Source organism: Protopterus annectens, chromosome 3.part0 (assembly GCF_019279795.1).
Source record: "Protopterus annectens isolate FY-2018-M chromosome 3.part0, PAN1.0, whole genome shotgun sequence".
NCBI classification, from domain to species: domain Eukaryota; kingdom Metazoa; phylum Chordata; order Ceratodontiformes; family Protopteridae; genus Protopterus; species Protopterus annectens.
In genome coordinates this window covers 1,146,319,399-1,146,334,479 of record NC_056731.1, presented here as the reverse complement: position 1 = coordinate 1,146,334,479, position 15,081 = coordinate 1,146,319,399, and the positions used below count along the sequence as shown (strand labels likewise).

Here is a 15,081-nt window from a genome sequence, read left to right as displayed (position 1 = left end):
TTCCGATTCTGTATCATAGCGCAGAAAAATCATCTCCCTCATCACACCACTCTGCCCACCTAGCATCTCTGACAGTGTATCCTGCAGAGAATCCTTAGTTTGCCAACTCACTGCACTTCCAGAAAATATGTTCCCAAGTACCTCTTTCTTCACTGTCACACCTCCAGCATTTGCTGTGTACCTGATTAAAAATTCTCTGGAGACTACTTGGGGTATAAAAATATCTATGTAAACATTTGCAAGAAACAATCCTAATTATCTAGATTTTGTTGCATATTTGGGAGCCATACATCAATCCTCTCCATTGCTTCTTTGTGAATTGCTTATCCATTATCTTTTCCCAATCCTTAACCTCCTCTGATTCTTAGTGTTATCATGCAATATTTTATATGCTGTACTAATTATTCCTTTTGTAATGACAGCTTCTGTTACAGATTCTACTAAAAACTCTTCCAGTGCTGGTCTTTCGTTTAGGACCTCCCTGTTTTTCTCTCTGCCTGTACTCTGATATCAGTCCTTGATAGGGAAGATAATCTTTAACCTGCAATCCAAATAAATTCTTGGCATCTGCCCATTTTTATCATCTTTCTCTTTCTAGTTATTTGCTCTCAGTACCTTGGTTTCTTTGCCAGTTTTCTCCAAAAAAGCTAAGTAAAACTTTTCTGTACTTGGAATGCCCAGGAGCTTGAGCCTAGTGGAAAAAACTTGGTTGGGCAGCATAGATTTGGAATGGGCAGGATCCATAAAATTTCTTTTGGTGGAAGAGTACAGGTAGGCTCCCCATGGTTTGTGAGGCTGTTACAGAGGTGTAGCCTCAGCCCTGGAAACATTTCCTAGCACCCGTTACTGTAAGGCCTGTGACAGAAGATGGTTCTGCCCATCTCTGGGACTGGTTAAAAAAAAAAGTTTAGAAATTAACTGGAAGTATTATCTTTTAAATTACAAACAATGCTTTCAACAGCAATTTGCAGTGAAGAGATGGATTATTTTGCTTATAGAGAGTTGAAGGAAAGATGTAGCCATTTGACTCAGGAGCTCCCAGTAGGGCAGGAGATGGCTCAGTGGGAAATGTTTTTGGAAATGGCAGTCAGACAGATCTGCTAAAGCTCAAATCACAGAATAGTAGCATAGAATCTTGTGTATGTATAAGAGTCCATTTCAGTGGAGAGAGGTCCAGATGGTCCTGAGGTATGCATCCCATTCAAGGAAGTTCAGGATTTTCTGAAGGAAATGTTAACAAAAATATGTTTATACGCCCTAGTAGACTTACAACATGCGTTCCTAAGTTTAACCATGCAGTAGTGATGTGAAATTGGCTGTTGAGGAACATGGGTGCATATCTTTTGGAACTGTGGGGGGAGATAGCAAGGTTTAAAGTTCAACTGCAGTCCGTTGTTAGTTCTCTGACCAAGAAGAGTAGTGCTGTCACCTTAAGTATTTGTCTTTGGAATTCCAGAGACATGAACTTAGTTGAAAATTGAGCATATATTCCTGGCAGCGCTCTTGCTACTAACAAAAAAAAAGTTATATCACCAGTAAATGGAATCAGAACCCCACCCCAGTTATCAATGGGCTATATAGCTTAACTAAACTTGTCAATATTGAGGCACTTCTTATAATAGATAGTAATAGACATGTTATTTACCCTTGGTTGCAGTGTCAAGACACATGAGACCAATAACTTGGAATTATAACTTTTTATAGTTGGTGTTGATTGATTTTGATATTATTCTCGCGTGGTTGTGTGGTATTGTAATGGAGTTTAATAAAGGTAATATCTTGCAAAAAAGAAATGATAGGACAAGAGTGTAAGATACCTGGACCAGAGAAAGCTAGCAATTGTATGCTGTTTCATTTTTTTTAGCTTTATACCAACTCAGAACAGAATAAGGCCAAGTAGGATCAACAAACCAGTTTTTCAGATTAAAAAAGTAACCCCAACCCCGGTGCATGTGCATTTATGTATTGTAGCAGGCCACTGTCTCCAGCAAAGCCCCTCTGATTGATGCAGATCATTTCTCCCCATCACATTTTGCAGTGGGTTTCCCCCTGCCCTTTGTCATAGTACTAAATGTTTGTAAACAACCCACTTACTTCATATTCCTTCTGTTTCAGTACACAAATGTTATTACCTTTATGTTATATGTACTGTAGTGGGGAGCTTTTGAACTTTGGAGAACAGGTACCTGACCCCAGCCATACTGTACAGGTGCAGGTCTTGTCTTTTGGTTAAAGTTAGAATATCATACCCTAATGTGCAGTGTAACATGATTCAACATTCTGTATTACATAGTCAACAGTGCTTGGCAGGATAGTAGTTAGTAGATATAATTATTGATAGTCAGCTAATGTCCATTATTCCCTTTTTGCTTTTATCAAGCAGCCAGTCGGAGGAACCTATGATGACCTACAAGAATATTTCCTTGAAAAATGTATTGAATCATATTGAAACTACACCAAAGATCAGCTATTATGCTCTACTTGGCATCCGGAAATGGAACAGCAAAATAAAAGCATTCCAAGACATAGTACCATTTTCCAGGGGTCACATCCATGATTTTTTGCTCTTAAATGTTGACCTGACACAAAATGTGCAGTATGATTTTAACAGGTATGTTATACAAGACTGCTTTAGTTTAGATCTTTGCTTTAAAACCGCAAGACTGCAATCTGCAGAACTGAATTCAGAACATTTTGGCAAATGTTTAACTGATGTTATATCGATCCTAGGTATTTCTGTGAAGATATTGATTTCAGTCTAAAGATAAACAGCAGCGGATTGCTAATATGTCGCTTCAATAACTTCAGTCTGATGAGCAAGCAGATCCTGGCAGGTGGACGGAAGGACTTTGTAGTCAAACCAAAGAGGATGGTATGTCATATTTACAGAACAATTTTAGGAATATCTAAACACAGTGAAGTGATGAATGTATCTGATGCTTTTGCTTCTTTTAGTAGTTTGACAGAGTAAGCTGGTCAAATGCTTTTGATGGTCTTTTTCAGAATTTACCATCATATGCTAAAAGTTAGCCGTCAAGCTGCTAAATGTTAATTCACATTCTGAAGAGTCAGGCAGTAGGACAAAACTTAGGAATGGACTTTTCTTTCAGATGAGGTATTGAGAATAGATGTTTTGTATTTGCTAATTTTTATAGCTGAACTGCAAAAAAGAACTTGGATTTTGAGTGGAAGATGCTCCGTTTATGTAAGTGTCTCCTTCCTTATTAACACATTTAGTCCAAGTTATTAAACCAGATTGCCTTCCTGACTAGTATAGAAGGCCCGGTTTTGTTTAACATCTACTTCACATCAGTTCTGTATGTTTCATAGTGTTTTTTTTTTAATATATCATGTGGTTCCCCTCCCCATTTGCCTGATGGCCATCAGCTCTCCCATCTTCTCAGCCAGATTCATTCCTGTATGTGTAAGTGTCAGCTGTAAGAGGCACATCATCCACGTAGCAATTAGGAGATTCCTTTTGATGGCCTAAATCCTCCCCTGAATGGGGGAATATACAGCCTATTTCACTGTATTACACCTTCCTTATGCAAGTGCATACTTCCATGCACCCTCTATGGAGCCTACCACAAAGCATCTTGATGAACCATGTACACATCCAGGGATTGCTACTGTTTGCCACCCCTTCTCTGAGGAGCAGCATGGTACCTCATGACCCAAACTTCCCACCTTCCACATCGTGCATGCCCATCCTTCCTCTGCCTGTTTTGTCAGATACCTGAGCAGGTAATTGAACTTGGGTCATTGTCACGTAGGGATAAAGGTAGACTGTGGCTCTGGCTGTTTCCTAGAGGCTTTGGTAATGCAGTTTGTACATTAAAGATATTCATCATAAGAATCATTGCTGCAGATTTATCAAGAACGAGAATTGCCTTCATGTGAAAATTTGTCCATGTGACCAGACTTGTAGAGCTTTTGATCTCCCTAGAGCATGGCTGGAATCCATGTGCTAAGAATCTAAGAACATCAGTAAGATGCAAGGCAGAAAAATATCAGTGGTGAGAAACCCACACCATCTGATTTTTCTCTTGCTGCATCAGGGCAGTTGCTGGAGATTTTAAGAGTAATATGTTCACAGGTGTGTACTAAGCTAATGGCCCTGGGATTTTTACAAGCCTAGCCCATAGAAGTGCCCTGGCATTGTGCTGCTCGTCATTAGTTCCTAGTCCCTCTATCAAGTAGAGCCACTGGAGTGATCCCTGGGGTGAACTTTCTATTTCCCATCCACTCAAGATTTCTGTTGAAGAGGGCTAGTGAGGTGCTCTGCTTGACATGTATGGGAAGTCTATTCCAGAGCATGAGCAGTCTCTGGGTTATGAACCTGTCCTTTCAACATGTTTTGTTGATTGTGGTAATGAGGTTGAGGTCTCTAGAGTGTGTGGTGTGAAGGGATCGGGATTTCTTTAGATGTAGCATTTCTGACAGAGCTGGGTCAGGCATGGCTTTGTAAGTCAAGCAGAGATCGCCTCTTAGTAGGCGATATGAGACCGAGAATAGCTGGAGTTTTTTGAGTGTGTCCGTGTAGGACATGTGTTTAAGGTCTAGGATCCTCTTCGTGAGGTACTTTTGTGACCTCTCCAGCTGTTGCAGGTGTCTAGCGAGGTACATGCCAAGTGGGTCATTATATACTCAATGATTGGTCTAATGAGGGAAGAGTAGAGAGAAATGATGATCTCTTTCTTCCTGGATGAAAAACCCTTGGTAATGAGATGTGCCACATAGAAGGACTTTCTGACAACAGTGGCAATGTGGTGGTCGAAGGAGAGGTTGCCGTCAGCCTGTGTCACCAGTTCTTTTACAATGCCTTCAGTGTTCAGTGGGCTCCCATCGATGTGGTAATTAGTGGGAACTGAGTTTTTCCCAAAGGGGATGACGACACATTTTTTGGCATTAAGCTTAAGGCCATGGTTTTGACACCAGTCATTGGTCTCAGTGAGACCTTTCTGTAGGATGTCTGCATCACAGGAGGAGTTAATAATGGCTCCCAGCTTGCAGTCATCTGCAAATTTGGTCAGCCAGAGTCCCTCCATGTTGGCCTGGACTTCTGAGAAGTAGATGTCAAACAGGAGAGGACCCAGGACTAATCTCTGTGGGACTCCACTCATGACTGGTCGGCAGTCTGACTTGGAGTCTGCTACTTTCACACTGTATGTTCTATCTGAGCCAATTTGCAACCCACCTAATGGTATAGGGGTTGATGCCTAATTTGGTGAGTTTATCAGTAATTCCTGAGTGAGGAATGGTATCAAAGGCCTTGGTCAGATCAAGGTAGGCTGTATGGAACTGCCTTACCTTCATCCACCGCTCTGGTGACTGACTCAAAGAAGTCAACCAGGTTGAGCAGGCATGATCTACCTTTCACAAAACCAAATTGCATGGGATCTAGAGTTTGGAGATTCCCTGTATCCTTGTTAATTAGGTCCATGATGATGCGCTCCATAGCCTTACATATCAGACTCATCAGGCTAATGGGGCGATAATTTCCATGGTCTGTAATTGCTCCTCCTTTATGGAGAGGGATGACTGTAGCAGTGCACCATTCAGTAGGGACAAAGCCTGAGGCGAGGCTCTGAGTGAACAGAACACACAGATGTGATGCCATTTCACTTTGTAATTCATAGTGAACACAGCCAGGGATATTGTCTGGTCCCATGGAAGCTGTATTCTTGGCCTTAGATAATTAACCTGTCCTGCCGTAATGCAGGGTGCCTGACATTCTTTCGGTATTGAAATAAGTGCCAATTGTTTTTATCCTGGTTTGTCTGTTACTATTTTACCATATTGCATTGTTTGCATTGTACTATTTTCTGTATCATTTGTGTGCCGCATGCTTGCCAACCATTAAGACTCCCCTCGCTCAGATGTGTTAAACTGTCTGAAGGAAGCCTAAACCCACCTCTGGTGCTGATGTGAATGCTTGCATTCTTGCAGGGGCCACCTCTGTCCTCACATACATGTTCCACCAGTTGTACCAAGAAGAGCTACCATCACTGGTTGGGGAGAATATGCCCTAGTTACCCAGCACTGATTCCCCACATCATGATGGTCCTCCATGGGTCTCTGCTGTACAGCTTGAGACCCTGTCATTAGAGCAGGGGTGCAAGCTGGGCAGGAACCACCATCCTTTCCCGTATACCTGAGCTGTCAAGCACCCAAGCCACTAATCAAACTCAAGTCACCTGGGCTGTGGACAGAACTTTATCCCTTTATGCTACTAGTGTAGGCTTGCATTGTAGTAGTTTGACTGCATTTTGCCATTTTCACTTTGTTTGGGTGGTTGAGTCTGATGATGTCCTCAGAAAGGATGATCGGTAAGTTTGCCTTTAGGAGACAGATTAGACTTGAGAATTACCACCTCTAGTGTCTTTTCTGTAGTAAACATCAGCCATAGTTTTTGTGAACACCGCATTTTGTAAAAAGAAAACTGTTTACTGAGCCAGAAACCTCAAATTGTTCAGAAATGCCTCTCGCTTCTTTTTCAGGAGATTCTTCATTAAGCATCTCAGAAAGTAAAATTCTAAACACATTCACATCACATGAAGAAGCGTAAAAAGTTATTGACTTGATAGTTTGCAATCATAGTGCATGAGATGCTCTACCACTGGGGTAAGCTCTCTGGTACCACAGATGGCCAACAAAAGGTACTTACTAACGCTTTACATTCTTATCAGGATATCTTTGTCTCATTGACTGGTAAAACACACAGGCCAATCAAACCTCCAGTGATCTTTCATTGAGGTGAACATACACTATTGTGATGTCGTCCCCACTTCAAATACCTGTCCTGTTACATCTTTGATTGCCAGCATGTTTGAGAGAGATGAATTTCTGTTTGGCAGCACCTGACTCGTACAGTGGTAAAGAGGAGGAATAAGACCTTATGCATTCTACCCTGCTTTGCTGCCTTTTCAAATATGATACAAACAAAGCAGTGTGTCTTTCTTCTAGCTATCCCTGGAGGTTACTTGCTTTGAAGAAATAGTACATTTAAAGAGAGAACTTTTTTAAACTGGGGGCAAAAGAAGTTTCTAACTTTCACAAGAGATGCTTAAAATTGCTAAAACTTAAGAAATATTAAAAAAAGCTAAACTATTGTGTGTTAAGGCATTTGAGAATGCTTTTGATGTTTTCCTGCAGCTGGATTCGCAGCCACTGGTCTGTAGCAAACCAGACAGGTTTTTACTGGGCAGAGGGAAAAAAATGTATGTGCCCATTTAAAAAAAACAAAAAAAAACTCTGTGCATATCTAGTAGTCATTTCCCTAGATGCTACAAGAGGATCGAAACTGGTATGAACAGAAATTAATGAGAATCCAGCCTTTGTCAGCGGATTTTAAAATGACAGTTTTAAATGCCCCCTGTAGATGCAGCTTTTACTTAGGTTTTCATCTCATAAAGCTGTTCCCAGGTACAGCAAAGATTTCCCAACCAAGTAGTGGCAAAGTTCAAGCAAAGGAAGGCTTTTGAGAAAATAAAAAGGCAGGACCTGGGGGGTGGGGAGTAGGGGGGTTGATGGCTGGCCTTCACAGTTTTTGACTGTCTATATCTTTTCTACTTCTGTCCTCGACATTCTAGATAGAAGATTAACTTTTTGTTCAAGAATAAATGGTTTCCAGGATTTTTCAATCCCCTGTACCTAAATCTAATAGGCATTTCCATTCCAGTTCAGGATCCTTTTATAGGAAACAGAATAAGAAATCACAGCAGAATACAGGGAAAAAGTATTTCAGAAAAGAATGTCAGGAAGGTTAAAAAAAAGGAAGAAGGATCCTCCCAAGCCTAAGAACAATCTAAAAAAAAATCATTCCAACTAAATGCCTCGTATTGTCCCCCACCCTGGCAACCCAGTAAAACATTCCCAAATTTTTACTTCTGTTTTCCCTGTGGCACTAGATACATTCAGGCATTTGGATTCTGAGAATCATTCAAAAACTCCTCACTTGGCAGTGGGATTCCCTTCCTCCTTTTCAACTGATCCCTCTTCACCCATCCAATCTAATCCTCTGGTTTAGGTTCATAGGTTTATACTAGGTTATCTGCCCTAGGGCATTTATAAGCCTAGCCGAAAATGTGTTTGGCTCTCTCCACCCTTATAATTTAACTTCTAGAGCCTCTGTCCAGTAGCGCCACTGTAGTGATCCCAGGTGCAAACTTATGGTTTCCCATCCAGTCATCAAGATTTCTCTTGAAAAGGGCCAGCGAGGGGCTTTGTCTTACGTGAATTGGGATTTTATTCCAGAGTGTGGGAAGCCTTTGGGATATGAATCTATCCCTCCAGCATGTCCTATTTATTGCTGTGCTGAGGTTTAAGTCCGTGGAGCATGTGGCTCTAATGGATTTGTTTTTTTTAAGGTGGAGAATGTCCATTAATTCTGGGTTGGACATGGCCTTGTAAGTCAGGCAGAGGTCGCCTCTGAGCAGGCGGTAAGCAACTGAGTAGAGCTGTAGTTTCTTTAGCCTAGTTGCATAGGGCAACTGTTTGAGGCCCATGATCCTTTTGGTAAGGAACTTTTGGGGTCTCTCCAGCTGCTGCAGGTGCCTAGTAAGGTACATCCCCAATGGGGCATTGTACTCAATTATGGGTTTGATGAGTGATAAGTATAGGGGCACAATGACCTCTCTAGATCTAGACGAGAACCCTTTAGTTATGAGATGGGTAATATAGAAGGATTTTCTGACTGTTTTGGCAATATGATTGTCAAAGGAGAGGTTACTATCAACCTGGGTCCCCAGATCCCTAATTACTTCTTCTGTACTTAGTGGGTTACTTCCTATGTGGTAATTAGTGGGCACGTTGTTTTTCCCAAAGGGGATGACTGTGCATTTTTGGCGTTAAGCTTGAGGCCATGGCTTTGACACCAGGCATCTGTCACCGTAAGACTCTTTTGGAGGATGCTTGTGTCAGCTGAAGAGTCTATTATGGCTCTCAGTTTGCAATCATCGGCAAACTTGGTAAGCCACAGTCCTTTTGTGCTGGCCTGTACTTCAGAGAAGTATATACCGAACAAGAGGGGCCCCAGCACTGAGCCCTGTGGGACTCCACTTGTAACAGGTTTAGAGTCGGACGTGGCATTTCCAACCCTGACCACGTACGTTCTATCCTTAAGCCAGTGTGCAACCCATCTTGTGACAATATGGGTTGATGTTTAAGCTGGTTAGTTTGATTCCAGAGTGAGGTATTGTGTCAAAAGCCTTAGCGAGGTCCAGATAGGCAGTGTGGACTGCCTTTCCCTCATCTGTGGCTTTTGGTGACTGTTTCAAAAAAGTCAACCAGGTTTAGGAGGTAGGATCTGCCTCAGTGGTTGATAGTCTGCTTTTCCAGATGAAATAAATGAAGGATTTCATCCAAAGAAAAATGCAACATAGAAACCTGTCCTAGACCCATACCTTCACATCAAGATTCCAAAATTCAGAATGCTGTCTGTGCTCTGTTGCCTCTCATTCTTCATTCCAGTTTTCTATTAGCTCTAGATTTAAAAGGTGCTTATCCTCACATTCCGGTTTCAGGTGCTTTTTAAGATTTTCTGTCTGGTTCACATTTTCAGTTTTCTGACTTAACCTTTGGGTAACAGCTCCAAGAGTGTTTACAAAGTTCACAGCACCTGTAATAGCTCATAGCAAGTTAGAGGGCAATAGACTTACAAAAAAGATGATGATTTTATACAAAAAAGGCGTCAGTTTATGCAGTAGATTTATAAGTAGAGTATATCCAGTCAAAATGGTAGAGGAGAAATTGATGGAAATTTACAAACATAGGAAACAAGAAAGCAATAAAATAGGAAATGTTGAGAAGTAAACTACAGCTTGTCGATGCATTTGAAATCAAGAATATAATAAAAAAGAAATGGAAAATTATTATCAGTAATTCTAATTAGCTAAAGCTGTGGGTGAGACTCCCATGTTTATACACAGAAGACTGAAGAGGTAAACGTTTTAAGTTATTTTCAGAGAAACTTGAGTGCACCTGAAGTAAGGAGCACAACAAGAGGTATGTTTAAACTGCAGTTTATGTGACTATTTGTGTCGTAGAAGGAATAGTTAATAATAGAGTCAAAATTAGAGATGCATTTACTTGCAGGTAGAAGTTTGTGGTTTATCTAGCTATATAAATATGCTGTGTACGTCATTTTACAAAGGAAAAACTGTAAGAGAGTTATATAAGAGAATCTATAAACATAAATATGCAATCCAAGCATGGAATGACAAAAATGCTTTAAGTAAGCACAACAGTTCAAAAAAATCTAACGTGGATTGTTGTCTTTCGGCTTTTCCCAGTTAGGGGTCGCCAAAGCAGAACTCCGGTCTGCTAATGATTGGCAGTTGATTTTTACATGCTGAGTTGCCAGCCCTAACGCACAACCTTCAATGAAGGTACGCCCATTCACGTATGTCTCCACGCAGAAGACGCTCTAGCTGAGAGTCGAACCGTTCAGCGTCTTACTGTGAGGCTACAACACTACTGCACCACCACCGCAGATAAAAAAAAAAATCTAATGTGGATCTCAGATTTATTGTGTTGGATCAAGTTGTTGGGTATGATAGTAAATTTGATGGTGAATAAGAACTGGGGTGGAAAGAGTATCAGTAGTAAGTGACGCTGAATGCTTGTTATCCACATCGGTTAAGTAATGGAGAAGATTTTTGTTTGAAAAACAAAGGGTTAAAGCACTGAGGAATTAGTCAATTTAGTTTTGTGATTATGTTTTATATAAAGGCTTTGTGGTGTTGACTGCATTCAGTCTGAAGAAGTCTCAAGAATAGTGACGAAAGCATTTAACTGGATACTTGGGTTTTACCCTTTTTATGTTTTTAATGCATTGTTATTAAAAGTATTCTTGGTCTTTCCTACAAGCTGTTTTGTTTTATTGACTCTGACATATGCAACAAAGTCAAGAAGATCTATGTTTTTTGCCTGGAATTGTTTGTGCAGGTACATTTATACCCCAAGCAGACTCCAAAGAATTTTTCCTTGTATAGATAGTAGATGTTGGTGGTGTAATGAGGAAGAAGGAGGTACTTAGGGGCATATGTTTTCAGAGCGCAGTGAGTTGGCAGACTTTAAAAAGTCCTTACAGAGTACTTTCAGAGATTTTGGGTAAGGAAATTGGTGCAACTAAGGAAATTATTTTTATTTCAGCTGGGATACAGTTTCTGGATTGCCTAGACATAGTAAGGCCCCACCCCTGGTGTGTGGCACCTGTGTCCCTCATGAACAGGGGCAGCTGGTGCTGTTCATAGATTTGCTCTGCAAACAATCAAACCATCTAGCAATGGTCAGTTAGGGAACCATCTAACCATGGTCAGTTAGGGAACATGGGAATTACATGGCTAGGCTTGTAAAGGCCCTAGGGCCATTAACCTAGTAACATCCTATAAACCTAGTGAAAGTTTAATTCTAGTGACTGCCAAAAAAGCAATTACTAGAAAAAGGAAATCAAAGCCTAAAGCAGGCATATTTGAATTGGTGAATAATGTACCGGAGATAAAAGAGCAGGAGGTGGGATCTTTAGAAAACAGTAGGATTAAATTGCATAGAAAAAATGGAAATTGTGCACAGTACATGCAAAAAATGTTTTGGAAGAGGAATGAGGTTTAAGAGAAGGCAGGAATTGAACAGTTTATGTAATGTTGGATGGATCATATTGGATAGAACAATATATGCGATGTATAACGTGTATTAATGTGAACTTGTTATTATTGTTTGATTACTTCTATATAAATGTAAGTTTGCTTATGTAAGAAGTGATAATTTACTACAGCTGTTTAAAAAAAATTCACAGCCAAATTTTCTGTATAAGCTTTACCATCAGAAGAATGAGAACCAAAGTCCCATTCTGGTGTTCTTTGTGTTTCACTGTTGCAGTCATCACACTTGGGTTATCTGCCTTCAGGTAGCCCTCAGTCGGCCCAAATACCAGAGTCTTAGGATTTCTGCATCGGATGCTGTCGCCTCTTCCATGATATCAGGTCTTCAGGGGTATAAAACCTGCAGCCGACGCCATTACATCAGTCTTTCTTGCCGTGAAGGAGCCTGAAGCAGAAGCAGCTCGCAAGTACCAGTCAGCTGCTTCCTGAAATTTTTGTCTTTCGCTTTTCAAACCTGAAGTCTTCTAAAGCCAAGTACCCCATTGGGTATCCTTTTTTCTTACTCTAACCAATGTCAGAAAAAGTTAACAATTGTCTTGCCTGTGGAAAGCAAATACCTCACAGAGATTTTCATTCTTACTGCATCACCTGTTTAGGCCCAGACCACTATGTCCCTCGCTGTTGGTTTTGTGTCTTGTTTAACGCCCGACATTCGTCGTCGGGCTTTGTTGCTAAATTCTTTTGCTGTCATTCTCTATATTCCGAAATGGCTTCGATAAGACATCCGACTACCGATCTTCTGAAAAAACGTAAGGGTAAAGACAGACAGGACCGCGTAGGTCCAAAACTGCCGACGACTGTTCCGTTAAGCTAGTCGCCAGTTCGCCGGTACTCAGTGAGGTGCCTTCGCAGCCCCTGATACCCGCTTCTACAGATTCGCAGGCCTCTACTGAGACCCATTCGGAGTCCGTTATGCCGCGAGATGCTTCTTCAACTATGGAATCTGCAGATGTCTCTACCTTGGATGGTTCCGGAGCTGCTGCACAGGCACCGGCTTCTGAAGGTGTATTCTGACCTACCGATAGTCGTATTAAACCAACATCTTCATTTTTAACTAAAACTACCGAGTTTCTCAGGCCCAGAGGTCGCACTATGCATAGAAAACTGACGTCCAAAGCGCATGCTCAAGCTCCCATGCCACAAAAACAAATGCTTAGAATGGCTGAAGACCTTATTACTCTAATTACGGGAAGCCAGCCTTCCCTTGCTAAAAGACAAAGAATTGAATTTCCTTCTGATTCTACAGACCAGTAGTCAGATGACTCTGATCCTTCTAAATACCAGGACATACCCTTATCTACCTATGAGGATTCAGATGCAGAGGAATCCATTCCCTCAGCCTCCCCTCCAGAGGATTTTTCTTTTGGTGAAACTTTGCATACCTTAAGAGAGCATTTCTGCTGGGAATGCCAGGACTGTCCTCAGTCCAAAAAGAGACTCAGGGAATTTTTAGATTTGCCTCAGCACAGATCTCTAGCTATACCCCCTGTCCTGGACATTGTAGATGATGTCTTCATGGAATCCAGTCTTACTCCTGACACTTTACCACCAGCTCCTAGAAAACCTGATCGGTACTACAGAGTACCTGACTCTCACAAATTTCTACTTAAGAATCCTACTGCGGATCCAGAAACCATTTCCCAGGGACCTAAATGCATTATTAAGGCTACTACAGCCAAAACCCCTACTCATTCAGACAGGGATTCTAGAGCTTTAGACAGATGGTGTAAGAAGGTATATACCTCTGTAACTCTTGCCATCAGGGCTTTGAATTTCCAGTTTCACATGTTGAAGTACCAGCAACATATTATGGAACTAATTAAACAAAAAATGGTGTTACTTCCAAATTATGCAGAAAATAAAGATTTACAAGAGTTAATGCATTCTGCAAACCAGGTTAGTAAACATACTTTGCAGTGTGGGTTTGATGCCTTAGAAGCATCTTGCAAGGCTGCTGTCACTGGGTCTGTACTGAGAAGGCATGCTTGGCTGAAGGAACAAGTCTTGCCAGACCATGTCAAAGCAAAATTACTGGATGCTCCATTAAATCAGGATTGTATGTTTGACACAAAAGCAGAAGTTGTTCTTAAAAAGATGGAAGAAAAAGCTAAATCTATGCAAACTGTCAAAGATTTCTTACAGGTGGAGCCACCTAGATTCAGTAGGCATTGGCCTTCAAAAAACTGGTCCTTTTCAGTCCCTCCCAGGCCTTCTCAGTCCAAAACCAGGGGAAACAGACCTCCAAGACTATAGTCTCAGGGTATGCAGAGATCTAAACAATGGAGTGTTTCCACCTCAAAAACAGGGAGTGGTAAGCCTCCCCCTTATTTTAAAAAGTTCACAATGACTTTCCAATTATCCTTCCCAGCCATGCCAAAGTACTTGCACCCCTAGGAGGAAAACTCGCCCTTCATGCAAAAAAACTGGATGTCCATTACTCTGGACCGCTGGGTTCTAAACATTGTATCACAGGGATACAGATTCTACTTCCACTCACTGCCAACCCCAAGTGGGTTGCCAGACCTTCCTACAAACCAGTGGGCAGAGGCTCAAAAGCAAGTACTTTCCCTTCTCCATATCAGGGCTATTCAACCTGTTCCAGTAGAACAAAGGGGACAGTCTACCCCAGACTGCTCCTGGTGCCCAGAAAAGAGAGCTCTTGGCACCCTGTCCTGGATCTATCAGTTCTCAACACCTTTCTGGTGGTCCCAAAATTCAAAATGCTTACACTGCAACAGCTTCTTCCTATGCTAACCAAGGATGTCTGGTTAGTCACCCTAGACTTAAAAGAAGCTTATCTGCACATCCCCATAAGGGAGTCTTGCAGGCAATGTCTACGTTTCAGGGCATGCTCTATGCACTGTCAGTTCTCTGCACTTCCCTTTGGCTTATCTACTGCAGCCAGAGTATTCACAAAGTGCTTGGCTCCAGCCATTGCATAATGCAGGCAGAGAAATATTCAAATTTACCCATACTTGGATGATTGCCTGATTCAGGCGGACAGTCAGGAATTGCTACTTAAGCACCTGGCATTTGTAAAAAGACATCTAACTTCACTGGGATACACCATCAACGAAAAGAAATCACAACTGGTACCCAGCCAACAAATTGTATTCCTGGGAGCAAGTTTGAACACAACTTCCCAGATGGCATTCCTCACTCCAGAAAAGCAGGTCCATTTGACAAATTACTTCAAACTAATGGCCACCAAAACCCAGCTATCTGCAAGGAAAATACTGCAAGCCCTAGGGTTCATGGCCTCATGCATTCTGCTAATTCCATATGCAAGACTGCGTATGAGGAAACTTCAATGGTACTTAAAACGTCTGGTGTCAGCATTCTCAGGACCTGGAAACAGTGATTCCTATCATACCTTGTCTAAGGGCAGAGTTCCTTTGGTAGGCAGAGGCATGCAACC

At 41.5% G+C, this 15,081-nt stretch overlaps 1 protein-coding gene across 1 annotated transcript in view; it reads left to right on the top strand.

Annotated features, from left to right (window-relative positions):
- Window positions 1-15,081, top strand: part of GREB1L (GREB1 like retinoic acid receptor coactivator) — a 3,215,862-nt gene that overhangs the window by 3,177,175 nt on the left and 23,606 nt on the right. The window contains exons 33-34 of the mRNA XM_044065377.1: window positions 2,384-2,611; window positions 2,731-2,872. Coding sequence (XP_043921312.1) covers window positions 2,384-2,611; window positions 2,731-2,872 — 370 coding nt within the window. The remainder of the gene's footprint in view (window positions 1-2,383; window positions 2,612-2,730; window positions 2,873-15,081) is intronic.